Source organism: Echiichthys vipera (assembly GCF_963691815.1).
Source record: "Echiichthys vipera genome assembly, chromosome: 8".
Lineage (NCBI taxonomy): Eukaryota > Metazoa > Chordata > Actinopteri > Perciformes > Trachinidae > Echiichthys > Echiichthys vipera.
In genome coordinates, this window is record NC_139833.1 from 10,550,896 (window position 1) to 10,567,351 (window position 16,456).

Here is a 16,456-nt window from a genome sequence, read left to right on the forward strand (position 1 = left end):
TCACGTGGAGTTACATACATCAGCTTTTTGGACGGGTAATACGATACAAACATGCGTGTTTTACGAGTACCTAGAAGTGCCCACAGTAAACGTGACATTTTACATTTACACATCAGCATATCAATCCAGAATAACCAGCTGCAATGAAGGCATATAAGAATATAAATGAACCCAACAAACTCATTATAATATCTATACTTTATCAAAATGTGTCAAACATAAAAAAAGTTTTTTTTACATGAATATTGGATAAATGTAATGCCATGACTTTTTTTTCTGATGGTCGCAGCACCAACTGGTATTTAATGACGTGGAAAAAAACATGAAAAATGTCCTTTTGTTGGAATAAAACTATATAGAATGGTAGCTCTCTCCAGTCTTAGCTATGTACAAGCCCCTCCAGGTACACCATCAATGCCTCATGAATTTTTGAATAGAAGTATTTCAAGAATTTTGTTCATTCCTGCATCGTGCACAGCTATCATCCTATTGCTCTGGCTACATCCACTTTGTCATCTTTCTCCCCGTGTGCCTTTTACTGCTCAACATCAAATATTTATTGCTTCTTTATTCTTTAACAAGATCAGCACTCCTCCTGTATCTCACAGCCATTTCCCCCCTCACTCTTTCCTTCAGGTTATTTCCATTCACAGGTGAAAGGAAACCGTTTAGGGATTTCTACTTGTCTTCTTCTTCGTCCATCCAAACTTTTTTTTTTTAGCTGTCTTTAAACAGTAACACCTTCATTTCCACTCTGACTTTCTTTACTTTGTATTGTCATTCTGTTCGTTCCCTCGATGCCTTTCACCCTCTCCCTCTGTCCCTGCCCTGCCCTCTGTCCTGTCTCATGCCTTTGTTCCGAACCCTCCTCCTCCTCCTCCTCCTCCGCTCTGCATGCTGAAATACTCGGTGAAGGAAGGCAGCCGGGGCGGCAGCGGGGGCGAGCGCGCAGCCGGGCGTGGGGGTATGGGAGGTGGAGGTGGGGGCAATATAGCCGTCAAGTCGGCAGCAGTGGTGATGATCTTCTGCTCGCTGTTCCTCGGCACCTCTGGTCCTTTACGGGCCACCGTCTCCTCCACCGTCTTCACCGGGTCCTGGAAGAAGAACGCCATGTTTTTACACCCTTTGACCCAGTTTGATCATCTGGGTGTAGGTTATTGTGTAACGTGGAACTTACAGACACTGTGTCAGTAACACTATACACTAATATGCATCACATTTGGACAGCTTCCTCTACAGCTCAATGGTTATAGAGGTCAGCGGAAAATACACATGTACTGGGTTTCCTGACCTTCAGTTCAGTTACATATACTCCACAAACAGACCCTACTCTATATTAGTGTTTACTGCATGGCAGAGCCTTTATATCAATATACACATCACAGTATGGCAGACATATGCAAAATGTAGGGCTGCAAGAGATGATTATTTTCATGATTGCCTCTACCAAGGAGGTTATATTTACCTCTGCCAGACAGATTTGTCTGGTTGTTTGTCAGCAGGATTAAAGAAAAACAACTGGCCCGATCTTTTTGAATCGTGGTGGAAGGGTACAGTGTGGGCCAAAGAATAACCCATTAAGGGACAGAAACACAAATCATTTTTCAATTTCTTTAACATTGTGAGATATGGCATTTGTGCTTCATTCATTTGGTGTCGGAAAAGTAAAAAAAAAATTGTTCCAGATAAACTCAAACTACGATTGTGAGATAGAAAATGCAACAGATTTGCGCTCTCCGAGTGCTTAACTTAGCTGGTTAGCTTCCGTGGTGGGACTCCTACTTGCCTCTCCAAACTGGCAGCATGCTAACCATGAGCTTCTCTCATATAACCGTACTTCAAACTAGCCAAACCATCCCTTTAATTGTGTTATGCTGCTGAAGCTTGACAATTGAATTATTGCCCAGCTCTTCCTTCATGTTATCCATGTAAACATGTAAACAAAGTATTAGAAACACCTCTTCGTTGATTGAGACTGTTTTACCCAGTGACCCATATCTCACTTGTCTTTTAGTTACAGTACTTTCATGTGTTACGACTTATAAATGGCCTATCAGGTGTTGCTTAAACCTGCAGTTAAAGACTTAAGTTCCTCCCAGATGTTTTTATACTAAATCCAGTATTTTATAATTAAAAAAGTCTTTCCCTTCTCGGGAAAACGAATGTCACACTTTATAGTACAGAGACTCCTGTGATAACCAAAGAATTCACCCTTCAGGCCAAATACTGCAAAACAATAGCACTGCCTGCCATGCTGTTTAACGCTACAGAGACAACACTCAAGATTTAATTTGCTCTTTCACCAAATGAGCCCGCTCTAATAGACCCACAGTGTCAATGCAAGTAATCACCTGCAACTACATTTCCTTGACTGAGTGCATTTTATTTGAAAAAGGAGAGATTCTTAGTACCCACACTGATACCAGGGTCATAAAGACTCTGTGTCAGGTTGAAAGTCAAGCTGTTTCATTGTACTTAGTTGTTTAGCAGCCACGCTCTTGCATGGTCTTCACAGTGTCTTCCAATTAGATGTATGCAGCCAATGCAGCAATTCTGGTGCGAGGTGTTTAATAAGAACCAGGAGAAGTAAGCACATTAAGCCTCTTAACACTGGCTTCCAGGCTGTCAGACAATTAATTTCTAAGTGGTCGTACTAGACTGTAAAATACACAATGACTTACACGACAATATCAGAACCAACTTACTTCATCCTAAAACATGTAAATTAAAGAATTGCTTGTTTTCCCTACTGCATATGTATTATATTTTGGGCTATTAATCATTGCCATGTGACCTTATGATCTAAATCATCTTTAAGTTTTGATGCCTTTTTTACGATGGCCACTTGAACCTCGGGTTCCTCATTCTTGTTGTATTTTTCCTACTAGCCTGCACACTGTATCAGCAAATTTGAAGATATAGAGCTCTTCTTCTGTCTCTAATTTCTGTGCAGTATGAAAACACAATGTCTACAGATTTAAAAGTTCCCTAAGCGACACAATTTATCATGGAGAAAACAACGCCTTAATTTGGTCTTGTCTATTTAATCATTATTTCCTTTTGTCCAAGTGTTTTCATACCAGTGCTTGTGCTATGTAGCGCTGTGCTAACTCTCATTCACCTGGCTCCCACAGGAAGAGACGGCAGTTTTTGCCAAGAAAATAATCCTTAAAACATGTCCTCTTACAAACTGTATTGTTACACTGATGCTTTCTAATTTGAGGCGTCTTTGTCAGATGAGACATGAATTAATTTCAAGCTAGGTTTGACACAATAATGTCTGCCTTTTGAAAAGGATCAAAAAATTTGTACAAGTTGAATGAATCTAATTACATATTGCAAGCACTGCAAAATGGTTGGGAGCGTTTAAACTGGATATAGACACAAACAGTACATGGGCTACAATAATATTGTATTTACCTCGTATTTGTTTGCATTTACCTTTCACCTGTTCGTGACCCGCTTCTGGACTCTTCTGTGTCAACAACTTCAATCCAGGATATTAAACATAAACAAAGCATCCAAAAGCATGTGAAGTTAGACTCACTGATTGGATGGAGAAGAGTTCAGTGAAGTTGGGTTGAGAGTCTCCCAGGAAGGATCCATTTCCATAAGCATGATGAGGGAAACTCTCCGCCCCCTCGCCTGCTTTCGGACTGGACAGCAGGATCCCAATCTGGGACGTCCGAACATGATATGGGAAGTTCTTATTGGCTGCTGAGGGTCTCGTGATAATCTAAGGGACAAAAGGATAGCGAGACATGATGATTTCTGCTAATTCTTACATAAATAATCTATGTATGAAATATGTATAGTAGCTAACACATAGCCAGAGCATAAAGTGAAAAGTGGGAATTGCAATGCAAGCAGTGAACAGGAATATAAAAAGGAAATTTGCGTGAGCAGTACGGCCCATTAGTAAAGAACAATGTGTCGAAGGTGAGGAAGAGGTAGATAATGATGTGTGGAGGAGACAATCAGCATGTGGCAGCTATGACTCAAGGGTAGTGAATAATGTATAACTGACAGTGGCAATAATGACTCTTGAATAATGTGAACTATGTTGAGGTGCAAGGGTCTGCATGAGCGTGGATGTGTGTGCGTCTGTGGTACAAACGAGGAACACGATGTGAGCGTAGAGGTGGATGCCGAGCTGAATGCCATTGACGATCTTCTCCCGAGCCCAACGAGGAATCCCAAAGTTGGCGATCAGAGCCATAACAGGCACTGCGAAAAACCTGGGAAAGACAAGTGAGTAGATTTGGGATAACGAAAAACACATTACGAGAAAAGATGAGAACAGAGTTTGATGGTGGTAGAAAGAGAGGCAGGGAGAGTAGAAACAGATGTAAAGCACACAGAAAGATAAAGATGGAAGAGGGAAGCAGATAATGAGGCGGGAGAAAGCGGCGGCAATGAGCGAGAAATCCTGAGATAATATTAGTCTTTGTAATCTAAACTTAATTTGAGGCTCATGCTATTACACTTAGGGAGTGAAGGGCAGAGAAGCTGAGCGGCACATGTAGGAGAGTTTTTCTCAGGGTTGTTTAAAAAGGGAAAACACTTTCCAGTACAAAGCTTTAAACTATCTAGTCCATACATATGGGAGTATAAATTATTCTAATAGAAGAGACTTCATCAGGAGTAAAAATAGATATTTTCCTCTAGCAATCGTTCATTCAAGTACAATAATCCACTGTGTTAGTTGAGCACAGAGGCTGGGCACACAATGTATTTGAATGGTGGTGAAAGAATAAACTTTTCATTCCCCGGACCGCTAAGCATCAGCTATCTCGTGCACATTTTTACAGAGCGACATAAATTATTCAAATTGAAGAGACCTCAAACAGAGAAATGTGTATTTTGCTACTCCTGCAATCTCACTAAGGTGCGATTATCCACAGCGAGGGCAGAGTGAGGGGAAGGCTGCGCCGGTCTCACCATAGTGTGTACGTGGTGAAAAAGGGGACGTAGAAGGGCTGTTTCTCAGGGTAGTGTTTCAGAGAGACCAGCACGGCGTAGCAGAACCACACATAGGCCAGCAGCTGCAGGCCCATCAGTCCGTAGCCTGCCGGGCTGTCGTAGGCGTACAGCACTTCGCCTGGGTCAAAGAACTGGCACATGAACATGAGAAGTTATGCCAAAGTGAAGACACGCACATTAAACTTTAACACAAAGTAGAAAAGAAGCATCTTTTGGCTTGACTACGCATCGTGGACTGTGCCCTAATTACCAAGATGGATTGCTCGTGATTCAGCTGATGCACTGCCATGACCGAGCCAAAACTCAGCTTGTTGCAATCTGTGTGTCTTTGACACTGACACTCTACAACTGGGTCATCAAAGGCATGTGTGTGCACAGGTTTTGTGGTTTGTGTGGGGCCTGTGCTTGCATCTGCGGACAGATTGCATTTCACAGTCCAGTGATGGATAGCGTTGGCCATACAGGGTTACCCCCTTGCTACATAATGCATAGGTCTGACGGCTTGGAGTGGAGCTTCTTAGGATCCAACCAGCAAACCCGAGCCTGTTAGATTCCTAACTGCAGGCCCTCTTCGACTCTTTATTTCAGTTCCAATTGTAACCTAGTTTGGCATATTTTTAGCAGGGCTCCCCTGAGTTTTAAGCTCTTTAATAGCAGGGACCGTGTAAGAGGGCAGGCGCGGATAAATTACACTGCTTCAGATCCACATATTGCAGCGAGAGAGATGGCTATAGGCTCCAGCATTAAATATAGCATGGATACTTCTACTGCACTATTCCCACCGGGTCATTAATAGTCTGTATTCAAAGACTGTAATCCACTGTCCCTGAATGTACCATCATTACTGCTGCATGCAGTGATGTAACTGTAACACTCCCGAGTGTCTAATTAATTCATAAGCTCATAATGTATGCTATAACATCATAGCTGTTGAAATCTGTGTCTGTCTTCACATGCAGAGACAGTATGATTAATGAGTGAAGATCGCTCGGTATGCTGATTAGTAAGTCTAGAAAGTCTCTCCAATCAGGAAACCGTAAGGAAACATTCATTGATCTAAGATTTATTATCTTAAGTACAGCATTGCACACTGCAAACCTAGTTGTGTTTGTATTTGGGAGTTTCCTTATTGTTCCAGTTAGAATCCCTAATTTGAAAGTCATCAAGGAATTTGTTAGTTTTTTTTAATTGTATACAATAAACATGTTGCATATTCATAACCAGCAATGTATGAACTGATTAAGTGACTTGACAGAAGAAGCCATTGCAGCCCACGTTCTCCCATGAATATTTATGAGAATATTAAAAGGAGGAGAACAATAATACAGCTACTGCAGATACTGTTTCAATCACCGACAAGCCAGAAATCATCACCAGTCATCAGGCGCTGCTGTCAAGTCAAATTAGAAATGATGTGTTAGAAATGTTCTCGTTTTACTGCAGAACACTTAGTTTTTAGTAACTACTGAACATATGATATGATTAGTGTTGCCAATAAAGATTATTTTCAGTGCTGATTATTCTCTCCATTACATCTCCAATCAGTGTAGGAAGAAGTGAAAAATGTCCATCATAGTTTTAAAAGGCACTTCATATCAAAAAGGTTGCCGACCCCTGTAATAGACAAACATATAATAATAGACAGAAAGGCAACAAATATTCACATTTGAGTATAACAAATAAATACTTGGACTGAAACAATGTATTATCAAAACTGTTGGTTCGTAAAAAATAACTGATCATATTTGGAATTAACAAGCAATAAAGCAAAACATGTGGATTTACTGTTTTTTGCCGTTTAACGTATTATTTTTTATTGAGTTGACCATCAGCCTGTCAGCAAATAAGATGATATTCACCGATGGCACAGCCCGATGTTCATTATCTGTTGTGTCACATCAATTTTGTGCTGGCCAAACGTTGTGTTGGTTATTTGCTGTTGGACTCTAGCATATGCTGCTAATGCAGCTGCGTGGTTTGTTTAAAAATAAAAGTGAAAGGACACGTCAGCTGTGAGGGAGTGTCGCACGTCTCTAAGAAAGATCAGCCACAAGAACACAAGTGAACACAAGTGAACACAAAGACAGCTTTATATACAGAACCAGTCAAAAGTTTGGACACTCTCCCATTTCAAGTGAAGGGAGTCCAAACTTTTGACTGGTTCTGAATGTTTCTAACTGCTTTACATTTAATAACATTGAATTTATGTCTTTGAAAAATAATTTTGGTTTATGTTATTAAATTGGTTTTTCTCGTCTTTTCATCGAGTAGGCAACTTATTTCTTTATAATGAAGATTTCTTTGTTTCCTCTGGCACAAAAGAGGGAATAAATGACAAAAACAAAAACATTGGTATTGACCCAGAATTTCACTATCCTTAATGTAAATTTAATATGTTTGGGTTTTGAACTCAGTGTCTTTGGGTTTGAAGGAGTCGTCTTGGGCTTTGTGAATTTGAGATAAAAGTAATCAAAATGAAAAATGTATAAACTAATCAATCATTAAAGTAACCCCAGAAGCCCCAGTGTTGACGACAGTGCAGTGTGGGTGATGTATTGTGTATTGTGTGTGCGTAGTACCTCTGCCTCGTAGATGAAGAGGATGACATAGGTGATTGTGTAGATTGTCATGTAGATGCTCAACTTAACAGACCCACTGTGACTGATCCTCGCCCTAACACACATTAACACACACACGTACATAAAGAGGGTCAGAGGTCACACACAAGTTAGAAAAAGATAACTACATACACACTCAAAGACACATACAGAGGCAGTGATGCATGGAAACACACACACACACAGAATCACACATTTGGTTCTTTACACACAAAGCAAAGCAGCTTAATCTAATAAGCATCTATTCAACACTACACGGCACAAAGGAGAGGTCTGCTCAGCTCTGATCTTTATAAATATAAAACGGCTGGAGACTCATGGACACGACAGGCTGTGAAAAAAGCTGTCTGCACTCACAAAAGCAGTAATTAATGCTTCTTTATTTGCAGTCAAGATGTCGAACAAGCATTTTCAAACATCCTTTTGTTCAGACTAATTCAACACCACACCAGAGAAAACATACCAAATTTGTTGGGCAGTTACTGCAGATAAACAGCCATGAGTTTAGCTTGATGGTGATGCAGTTTTAACTTTATTCACCGGGGTTTTATGAGGGTTTAATACATCTAAGAGATCACAGAATCTTCTGAGCCCAGAGGAGGATGTAATCCTAGAGTAGAAAACGCCAGCTTAAATCCTGCAAGCTCAGTTTTTACCACAAGAGTTCTGTCTGGAAAATATCCACAGAGATTCAGCTGAGCCTGAAGCAAGACCAACCTTCAAACTGTGAGCAGTGCTTTAGATGATGACTCACCATGAATCAAAACTCAAAACCTTGTGAACTGACATTTCATTTTGCGGTTTCTCGCATAAAACTGGCTCAGAAACCAACATCTGGGGATGGCTTGGAAGAAGTCTAACAATGTTTCAAGAACAGCTGGCATGTTTGATAACTAGACTTTCAAATTGGAGTTGGAAAACGGTAGAGCACTCGTTAATCATCTGTTCTGCGGGCTATATGATGCCTGTACCAAGCAAATGTCCACTAAGTCTTGCCAAAAAAACAGTGAGCGAACCAAAAATTTGTAAGCTTGCTTTGCAGGGCAAGAAGTAATCCTGCAGCCTAGAGATGTTCTGATACCATTTTCTTTTTACTTTACGATATCTGAACTTGCAATCGGCATAATACTCAGTACTGATCCGATACTAAGCCTGTGTGGTTGTGATATGATTGCTATCACTGAGTATGGCCTGGCTCAGGTTCAACCCTTTGCAAAACATGAACAAATACGTAGAGCTTGGATGCCATAGAACTTTCTTTTATTATCTAGTTTGACAGTCAGTCATAAAAGAAAAAGAACATTAAAAAGATACCTTTATAGTAGATTTCTCTCTGGGATAAATTACATGGTATCAGTTCGATACATGGACTGGCGTACTCACCGATACCAGCATCTTAGGCAGTATCAGGGGCATTTCTGATACTGGTATTGGTATCAGAACAACTCTACTGCAGCCGACATAAAAACAACATAAAGTTCAAAGCAGAGTAGCATCGATCCATCACATTCCCTAGACATATCAGGTGTTCATTCACACCAACAAACCAGGCATGCCAGCTTTTTGACTGACACCTAACATTGTCATATCATGAGATACTGTCATGACTGTGACAGCAAGACCTGACAGTGAGAAACAGCATTAACACACCACACATGGTGACAGGCTTGCGTAAAAAAAGAGACACACATAGGCTTGAAGAAATACATGTACACACACATGCACATATACATACATGAACATATAAGCTGCAAAAAAAGTGCAAAAAAACTCCCACCTGGTGACAGTGAAACCTTTGCCCAACAATATGAGCATCAGAAGGAACACCAAGAAACTGACGGAGAACAGTAATTTCCCTGGAGACGGACACAGAGGAGGAGTGAGACAGGAAGTGAGAAAGAGGAGACAGAGGGGGTAATTAGGTTGTGGTTTCCGAATCTGTAATATCAGAGGGGGGAAGATAAAATCAGATCGCCACACGTCACGCACACACACAGATTCATGCATGGTCTCCCTTTGCCCATCAAACCAGCTATTGCACTTCATCGCACGCATCCATCATCATCTACTCATTCATTCTGCTCGGGCAGTGAGTGATTTTCCGGTGCAGAGGCAGCGTCAGTCAGTCAGTCAGTGGCCGATGCAGGAGAAGAACTCACCAAGTATTTTCAGGCTGCCGTTGCCAACTCCATCTCGAGCATACAGGCCCCAGTAGACACAATGAAACAACAGGCTGAGCACTGCCAAGTAGAACAGACAGAAATGATATAAATGGAAAAATAAGAGAAAGGAGGAAGAAGGGAGAAAAAGTAGAAAAGGAGATGTATGACAGAAGTAAAGAAGAGGGGAGACAGGGATATGATAATGAGGAAAGAGAAAAGGCAGGGGCAGGAGAAGGGGAGAGAAATGGGGAGTAGAGAAGGGGGACAGAAAAGAAGAGGAATTGATGAAAGGGGAAGAAAAAGAAGCAGGAGGCTTGAGTGGGAGGAGGAGAGGGAGATAGAGAATTTAGAGGTGGCAGAAGAATCGAGAAGGGATTTGAAGAGGGGACGAGCAAGATGAAAAAGGAGAGGAGAGGTTGAGGAGAGTGAGGGGGTGTTAGTCAGTAACAGCATGCTCCGCTGAACACTAACGCAGCATGGCTCTTTGCAAAAGTTCCTATTCAGAGGCTAATAAGGGCGATAATATCTCGGCGCTTGAAGTGGGGATTAAGGTATGAGATGCTGCAGCCATGCGAGAGGCTCATTGTCATCTAGAGTGTGTGCTTTATGGGATAATATGTGCGTGTGTGTGTGTGTGTGTGTGTGTGTGTGTGTGTGTGTGTGTGTGTGTGCGCGTGCGGGACAGAAGCTCTCACCCGCCACACCTGCCGCCATCATAAACATTTTGTAGGTTGTGTGAAGAAGCTGCCTTCCCTTCAGATTGTCTGCAGGGGAGAAAAAAAACAAGAATGAGATGGAGATGATGGAGAGGGGTGTGTGTGTGTGTGTGTGTGTGTGTGTGTGTGTGTGTACAGCTACCTTTGTGAGGCCCGGCATTTAGAATTTTCCCAACAGAGTAAGGACATTTTTCGAAAGTGAGCACATTTTTGTTTGGGGGTTCAGACTTGGTTTAAAGGTTTAGGTCTGAATTAGGTTTAGGTAAAGGTTAGGGTCAGGGTCAGGCATTTAGTTGGTGATGGTTCAGGTTTGGGTAAGGGGCTATGGCAGGGGTCTGCAACCCTCAGCTCTTGGGCCGCATGCGGCTCTTCAGCCCCTCTTCAGTAGCTCCCTGTGGCTTTGCCAAAAAATAACATGGAAATAAAGAATGTTTTTTCTTGCACAGTGGGCAATCATTCGAAGGAAACACCTGTTATCTTTAAGTGATTTTTAAAAAATATTATGTGAAACTAAAATAGGCGTCACATCCTACATCTACGGCTCAGCGCCTTTCCTGCAGGTGGCTAATCTTGATTTCTGACCCGCGCTGTCAGTATGCTAACTGTAAATAAAGTGAAAGTTGCGTGGAAAGATTAATTTGCTTTCACTGCCAACGCTGACGGCTTACCTGTATGCTTGATATGTGGTGAGAAATTAGAGAACAACAACATTTTATAACAGGTAATATTATGAATAAAATGTCAACAGTTTTCTTTATTGTTGTTCTATAATTTCAAAAATACAAAAACTATAGTTTTTTGTATACATCATATGACTATATATAAAACTTTATGAGCTGGGACATTAAATATGTTTTGCAGGCGGAATAAGGTGCTAAATGGCTCTTTTGATAGTAAAGGTTGCAGACCCCTGGGCTAGGGAATGCAATGAGTGTCCTCACACAGATAGATGTGAGGGAATGTGTGAGTGTGTGTTTGTGGGAGATAAAAAGGATGGAGATATGCTAACAGATGGCGAAGGAGAGCGAGAGAGGTACAGAGAGAGAGAGCAAGAGAAGAAAGAAAAAAGAACAAGGGTGCGGGCCGGATAAATGAGGGGAGCGAGTATTAGTATGCATCCATCTTGTGACGACTGTCTCTAGATGAGGCCTTATACATCTTCTTCACTCTCTCTCCTCAAGCTGCGAGGAAATATTTTTAATGTGTTTTTAAGCAGCCAAGTTTACTACCAAAACACTTATGCAAACAGAAGTGGCCCGGGGGAAAATTTACAGCGTGAGGAAGGGTCATAAATGTTCCCACACATTCACAGCTGCCCTTCATAACCACAGGCTCGACAAGCCAAGCGCTGCTGGATCCTCTGTGTTCTTCAAAGGGACTCTAATGGTGGCCGTCAAAGGAACATTTCTCCCTACAATGAAAACTCTGTCATCTTTAATGTTTGAAAACCTTCTCCGAGTTTTGTAATCTGCATGGGTCTATGATATTGTGAGTATTGTTTACGCTTGGGTAGGAGTAATGAAATCAGAGTCCCTTTAGGCCTGTTTTTCTCTATTTGTACAATTTATTATTTCTATGTCCTTTGTTTGACTTTAACTTGTGCAGATAAATAAAAATCAAAGCCTCCGTGTCAGTGAATACTCAAATGGCTCTGGCAGAAGCAACATGCACATGGGGAATAAAACACAGTGGTGCATTCAAAGCCTTCTGCTGATCTGCATGGATTCACAAAAAGATTTCAGCAGAATTCAAGAGCCAAAAGATGTATTTGCACCTCATTACATTAAAGCCTTATTCCTCTGCAGTATGGCAAGCTAAGCCAGAAATAACCTTTGCCTAACCCTGCATATTTCAAGTTCCACTTACATTTCTAACCAATGTACTCGTGTTTTAATACATTTGACTACAAAATGCTTGGATGATACTGCAGGAGTTAATGTGAGGAAAGGGGGAGCCACTGGGCTCACTTCAGGTACACTTACACTGAGCCAAGGATGTAGTTAAAATGTCTTTATTGATTTAGGACATATAACGGTTGGAAAATTAGATCACAAAGGAGAACACCGACGGTTTTAGAAAGCACCTCATTAATGACGTTGATGCTCACCGACACCGAAAGAAAACAAACCTCCGAGGGTGAAGATTGTGATTTACACAGGACAGAAAACAAAACAGAGACAGAGATGACGGGATACGGTAACTTATGTCCATAAGGGACGACGCTGAAATTCCCCGAATGGCAAGAGATTTGGTTATTTATGATCAAATTACAAACCAGCTACATAACCGCTGGGAAATTATGTCCTGCCGTCTACGCATTCTACCCAATCTCCCCCCTCTCACCTAAAGCAGCAGAGTATTTCCAGTAAGTGAGAATGCATCGTAAACAGACAATCTCCTGTTGTGTGCTACATGTGAGAAAGGGAAACTCTGGACAATGATTGTCTTGACATTGTCTGGCTGATGTCTGAGATGTCTGCGCTTGCACAAAGGAAATGGAGGTGGATGGAACTCACAGCTGTGTAAAAGTAAATAAAATACATTTTATAGCAAAATCTCTTTCCAGAGTCAGAATCCTTGTGACTGGATTATTGCTTCAGTGTCAACATTTTTCTTTAGAAATGGTTTCTTCAAGAAAAAAAAAGGTCCCAATAAAGAGTATTGACAGTGTGTTCTGTGGATTATCCAGAGTATATTGCAGCTGTTGAATTTTTCATATGATTAGTTTTTCAAAGCTGTGAGCAAAAAAAAATTCCCTTTCATTTTAGCGGGGTAGCTGCAGAAAGAAGAAGATGTACTTTATTGATCCCAGAAGGGAAAATCAATTTTTTGTGCTGTTAACATTACACACTCAGGACTGAAATACACACAAGCAGGATCTATATGCATACTGTATGCATTAATAGAGGTGGGGTTCAGTGCACCTCAGCTGTGCCCAGGAGGCGAACTTGCACCTCTCCAGCTATCAGGCCACAGTGTATTGCTCTGCCGTAAAGGGACTTGAACCAGCCACCTTCCGGATATATAGATATAGGTCTCTCTTCCTCTTCCTTGCTTGTCCATGAAGTCTTTATGAACCATTCTTAGTCCGGCCCCTCGCCAAAGACCACTCTGCCCCGGGAGACCCTACCAGGAGCACTAGGCTCCAGACAACACAGCCCTCAGGTTCACGGGGACACACAAACCTCTCCACCACGATAAGGTGATGGTTCCCAGATATTTATATATATATATATATATATACATATATATATATTATATGTTGTATATATAGAGAGAGCAATGACAGAGTTTTCACTGGACTCTTTTTCTCAGTTGCTTCAGGATATTTGAGCTGTGACCTTCATGTGACAAACTCGCTTCACTTACCATAAAGCTAGTGCTACCTTCTCCATTGAACCATTCACCTTTACACGAAAACCAAACCCCACTCTCACTATCCTCTCTCTGCTGCTTTCTGTGTTTGTCGTGCTCTGTTCAGACAAACTCCCTTCCCCTGAGAAAAAAAGAAATAGGCACATGCTCCCCCTTTTACTTATCAGAGGAAACATGAGAACTTACTTCTATCCCATCAAGAAAACATGTAGATTTTATAATAGATCTGAAGAAAAGGGCACTTAATGACTGCCGCGGGCTCTGACAGTCAGAATAAATTGTCTCGTTCGTAAAAAAAGGGAAAAGAAGAGAGTTACAGTAAGTGGAAAAGACAGTACTTACAGGCAAAGTAGCACGAGAGGAGGAACACCAAGAAGAAGATGACCAGGAATGTGATGTCCGTCTCCAAGATTCCTGTGAACGAGGAAGTAGAGGGGAAGGAAACAGAATAATTGATGACCGAAAGACGGGAAAAAACAGAGGAAGACGGGCAAAGGAGAAAAAAGGGCAAAGAAGGAGGTGGAATCAAAACCAGAAATTAAAGAAGTCAATGTGGTTTAGAGAAAAACAAGGTGAAGAAGAGAGTTGCAGTAGAGGAAGAAAAAAGTAGAAAAAGGATTCAAAATAAAAACGAGCAGCAGGTACGTGATGAGGATCAGTTAAGAAACATAGTTACAGTAGGAGAGTGGGCGAGAGAGAGAGAGAGAGAGAACATTAGAAATGTAGGAATAATTCATCTAGAAGCTACTTGAGCCTCTTCTTCTTTTCATCCCTTCCTCTTAGTTCATCTATCATCATTAATTCATTCAGCCGTCCCTTCGTTATTGTAATTTGTTCAGTTCAGTGTGCTTTATTGGCCGTGCTAAGTGGTGTTGGCTTGTGCCATCAGCGATTCCTTCCATAATCCCTCTTTTTCAGTCTAATCACTCTTACCGAACTCATCTGCAGAGAAATGCTGCGTCCAGAAAGACTGGCCATTGGTCAGCTTCATCTCGTACTCCAGCTGTAAGCCATCCCCCTGCAAGAGAGGAAAGGGGAGAGGACAAAAAGGAGAGAGAGAAGGCAGGTCAGATAAAACAAATGCATCTGGGCCTTGTGAGCTGTACAAACTATACATTGAAATTAAAGCTTTTCTGGACACTTCTGCAGAGGTATTCTTTAGATTTATTCTTAACATTATTCTTATGACATTTTGCTTTTTCATTATACATGTGACGACGGAGACCTACAGGACCTTTTGGCAGAGAAAAAAGATGTTCGCTGGATTTAAAAACAGTAATTTTTCATTTCAAGAAGGAAATCATTTAAGTCCTACTAAAATTAAATTGCTTTTTTTTTTTTTCCTTCTGCAGTACTGTTAATCACGTGTTATACAGCTATATAGATTGGAGAAGAGTGTAGATCCAAAACAAAACTGGCAAAAGGGCACGAGAGGAAAAAGTCCTGTTACAAATCTGTCTGCTATTTCAGCACCATGGACAGCGTCAGGGATTTGTCAATGCACAGCGCAGTTATAAGCTGCTGGTATTTCAAAGCCATAATAGGGGCCATAGTTTCTCACTTGCACAAACCTCAGTCAGATAAAGGATCAATGAATCAGACAGACTAGATTATCATATTCAGCTAAACAACCCCTCTACTCATGCTACTAGGGGACGGAGAGGGGGGTAGCAGGTTCATGGAGTTTGGTCATTTTTCTCCCGCAGCCAAGTTGCCTACCAGCTCTCTGTCAATATAGACAGCAGAACTTTTATTTTTCATTACCAATATAATAGCAGTCTGGAACCAATACCAAAATAAAACTTTACTTTATCTGTCAACATGTAAAGCAAGAGAATAAACATGTTTTTTCCACAAAAACCTTTTTTTATTATTTACCAAAATAAGGTACAATTTCTCGAAAGTAAAGTGTTTTCTGAACAAGTAATTTTCAAAAACAAGGAGAGAAAAAAACCTGTTAAATCGCAATTTAAATCAGGAAATATCTAAAAGATGTCTAGTTTCATATCACAATGTCAACAAATCGTCCTGCTTTCAGTTTACACATGAAACATATCCAAGAACTGATGAAAAACATCTTGCGTTTCTTGCTTGCTGCTAATTATGCGACAGTTTTGCTTGATTCATGATTTTTCTGCTCCAGTAATTTTCCATAGGCGTCCATTCTGCACTCACATGACTGAACGGGGCGAATGGACGTGTATGTGACTTTGTTTGATGAGTTTAAACATAAAATTCCTGCCTACCACAGCTGTGAGTCTAAATAACCCACACTTCCAAGGAGGAAACCATCCAAATCTTCCTTGGGATCGGACACACTGTTGTTTCAGCTGCTCAGTGTAATTGTGTCATATAGTCAGTTGGTCCCCCAGCCGGCCTGGAAGTGCCTTGGGATGCCCAGGTGTATGGAGGAAGTTCGAGGAGAAATAAAACAGGAATCTAGGCTGCGCTGCCTACTGAGCTGCCAATGAGAAGATGACCCAGATTAACAGGAAGGAAGGAAAAATGGATGGATCCAACGGTTTTCTCGGCTTTCATGCAGAATATTCTCTTTTAAAATCATCACTTATCAATCATTAATAGTTAGTGTGATGCACTTATC

The 16,456-nt window shown here is 41.1% G+C and overlaps 1 protein-coding gene across 1 annotated transcript in view; it reads right to left on the bottom strand.

The window, feature by feature from the left end:
- Positions 1-845: 845 nt before the first annotated feature.
- Positions 846-16,456, bottom strand: part of tmem145 (transmembrane protein 145) — a gene marked incomplete at its 3' end in the record, with an annotated part of 39,404 nt that continues 23,793 nt past the window's right edge. The window contains exons 6-15 of the mRNA XM_083917998.1: positions 14,788-14,872; positions 14,197-14,268; positions 10,459-10,527; positions 9,761-9,841; positions 9,379-9,457; positions 7,563-7,656; positions 4,942-5,114; positions 4,118-4,238; positions 3,548-3,736; positions 846-1,094 (exon numbers count right to left, since the gene is read on the bottom strand). Of these exons, the coding sequence (XP_083774124.1) occupies positions 846-1,094; positions 3,548-3,736; positions 4,118-4,238; positions 4,942-5,114; positions 7,563-7,656; positions 9,379-9,457; positions 9,761-9,841; positions 10,459-10,527; positions 14,197-14,268; positions 14,788-14,872 (1,212 nt within the window). The remainder of the gene's footprint in view (positions 1,095-3,547; positions 3,737-4,117; positions 4,239-4,941; positions 5,115-7,562; positions 7,657-9,378; positions 9,458-9,760; positions 9,842-10,458; positions 10,528-14,196; positions 14,269-14,787; positions 14,873-16,456) is intronic.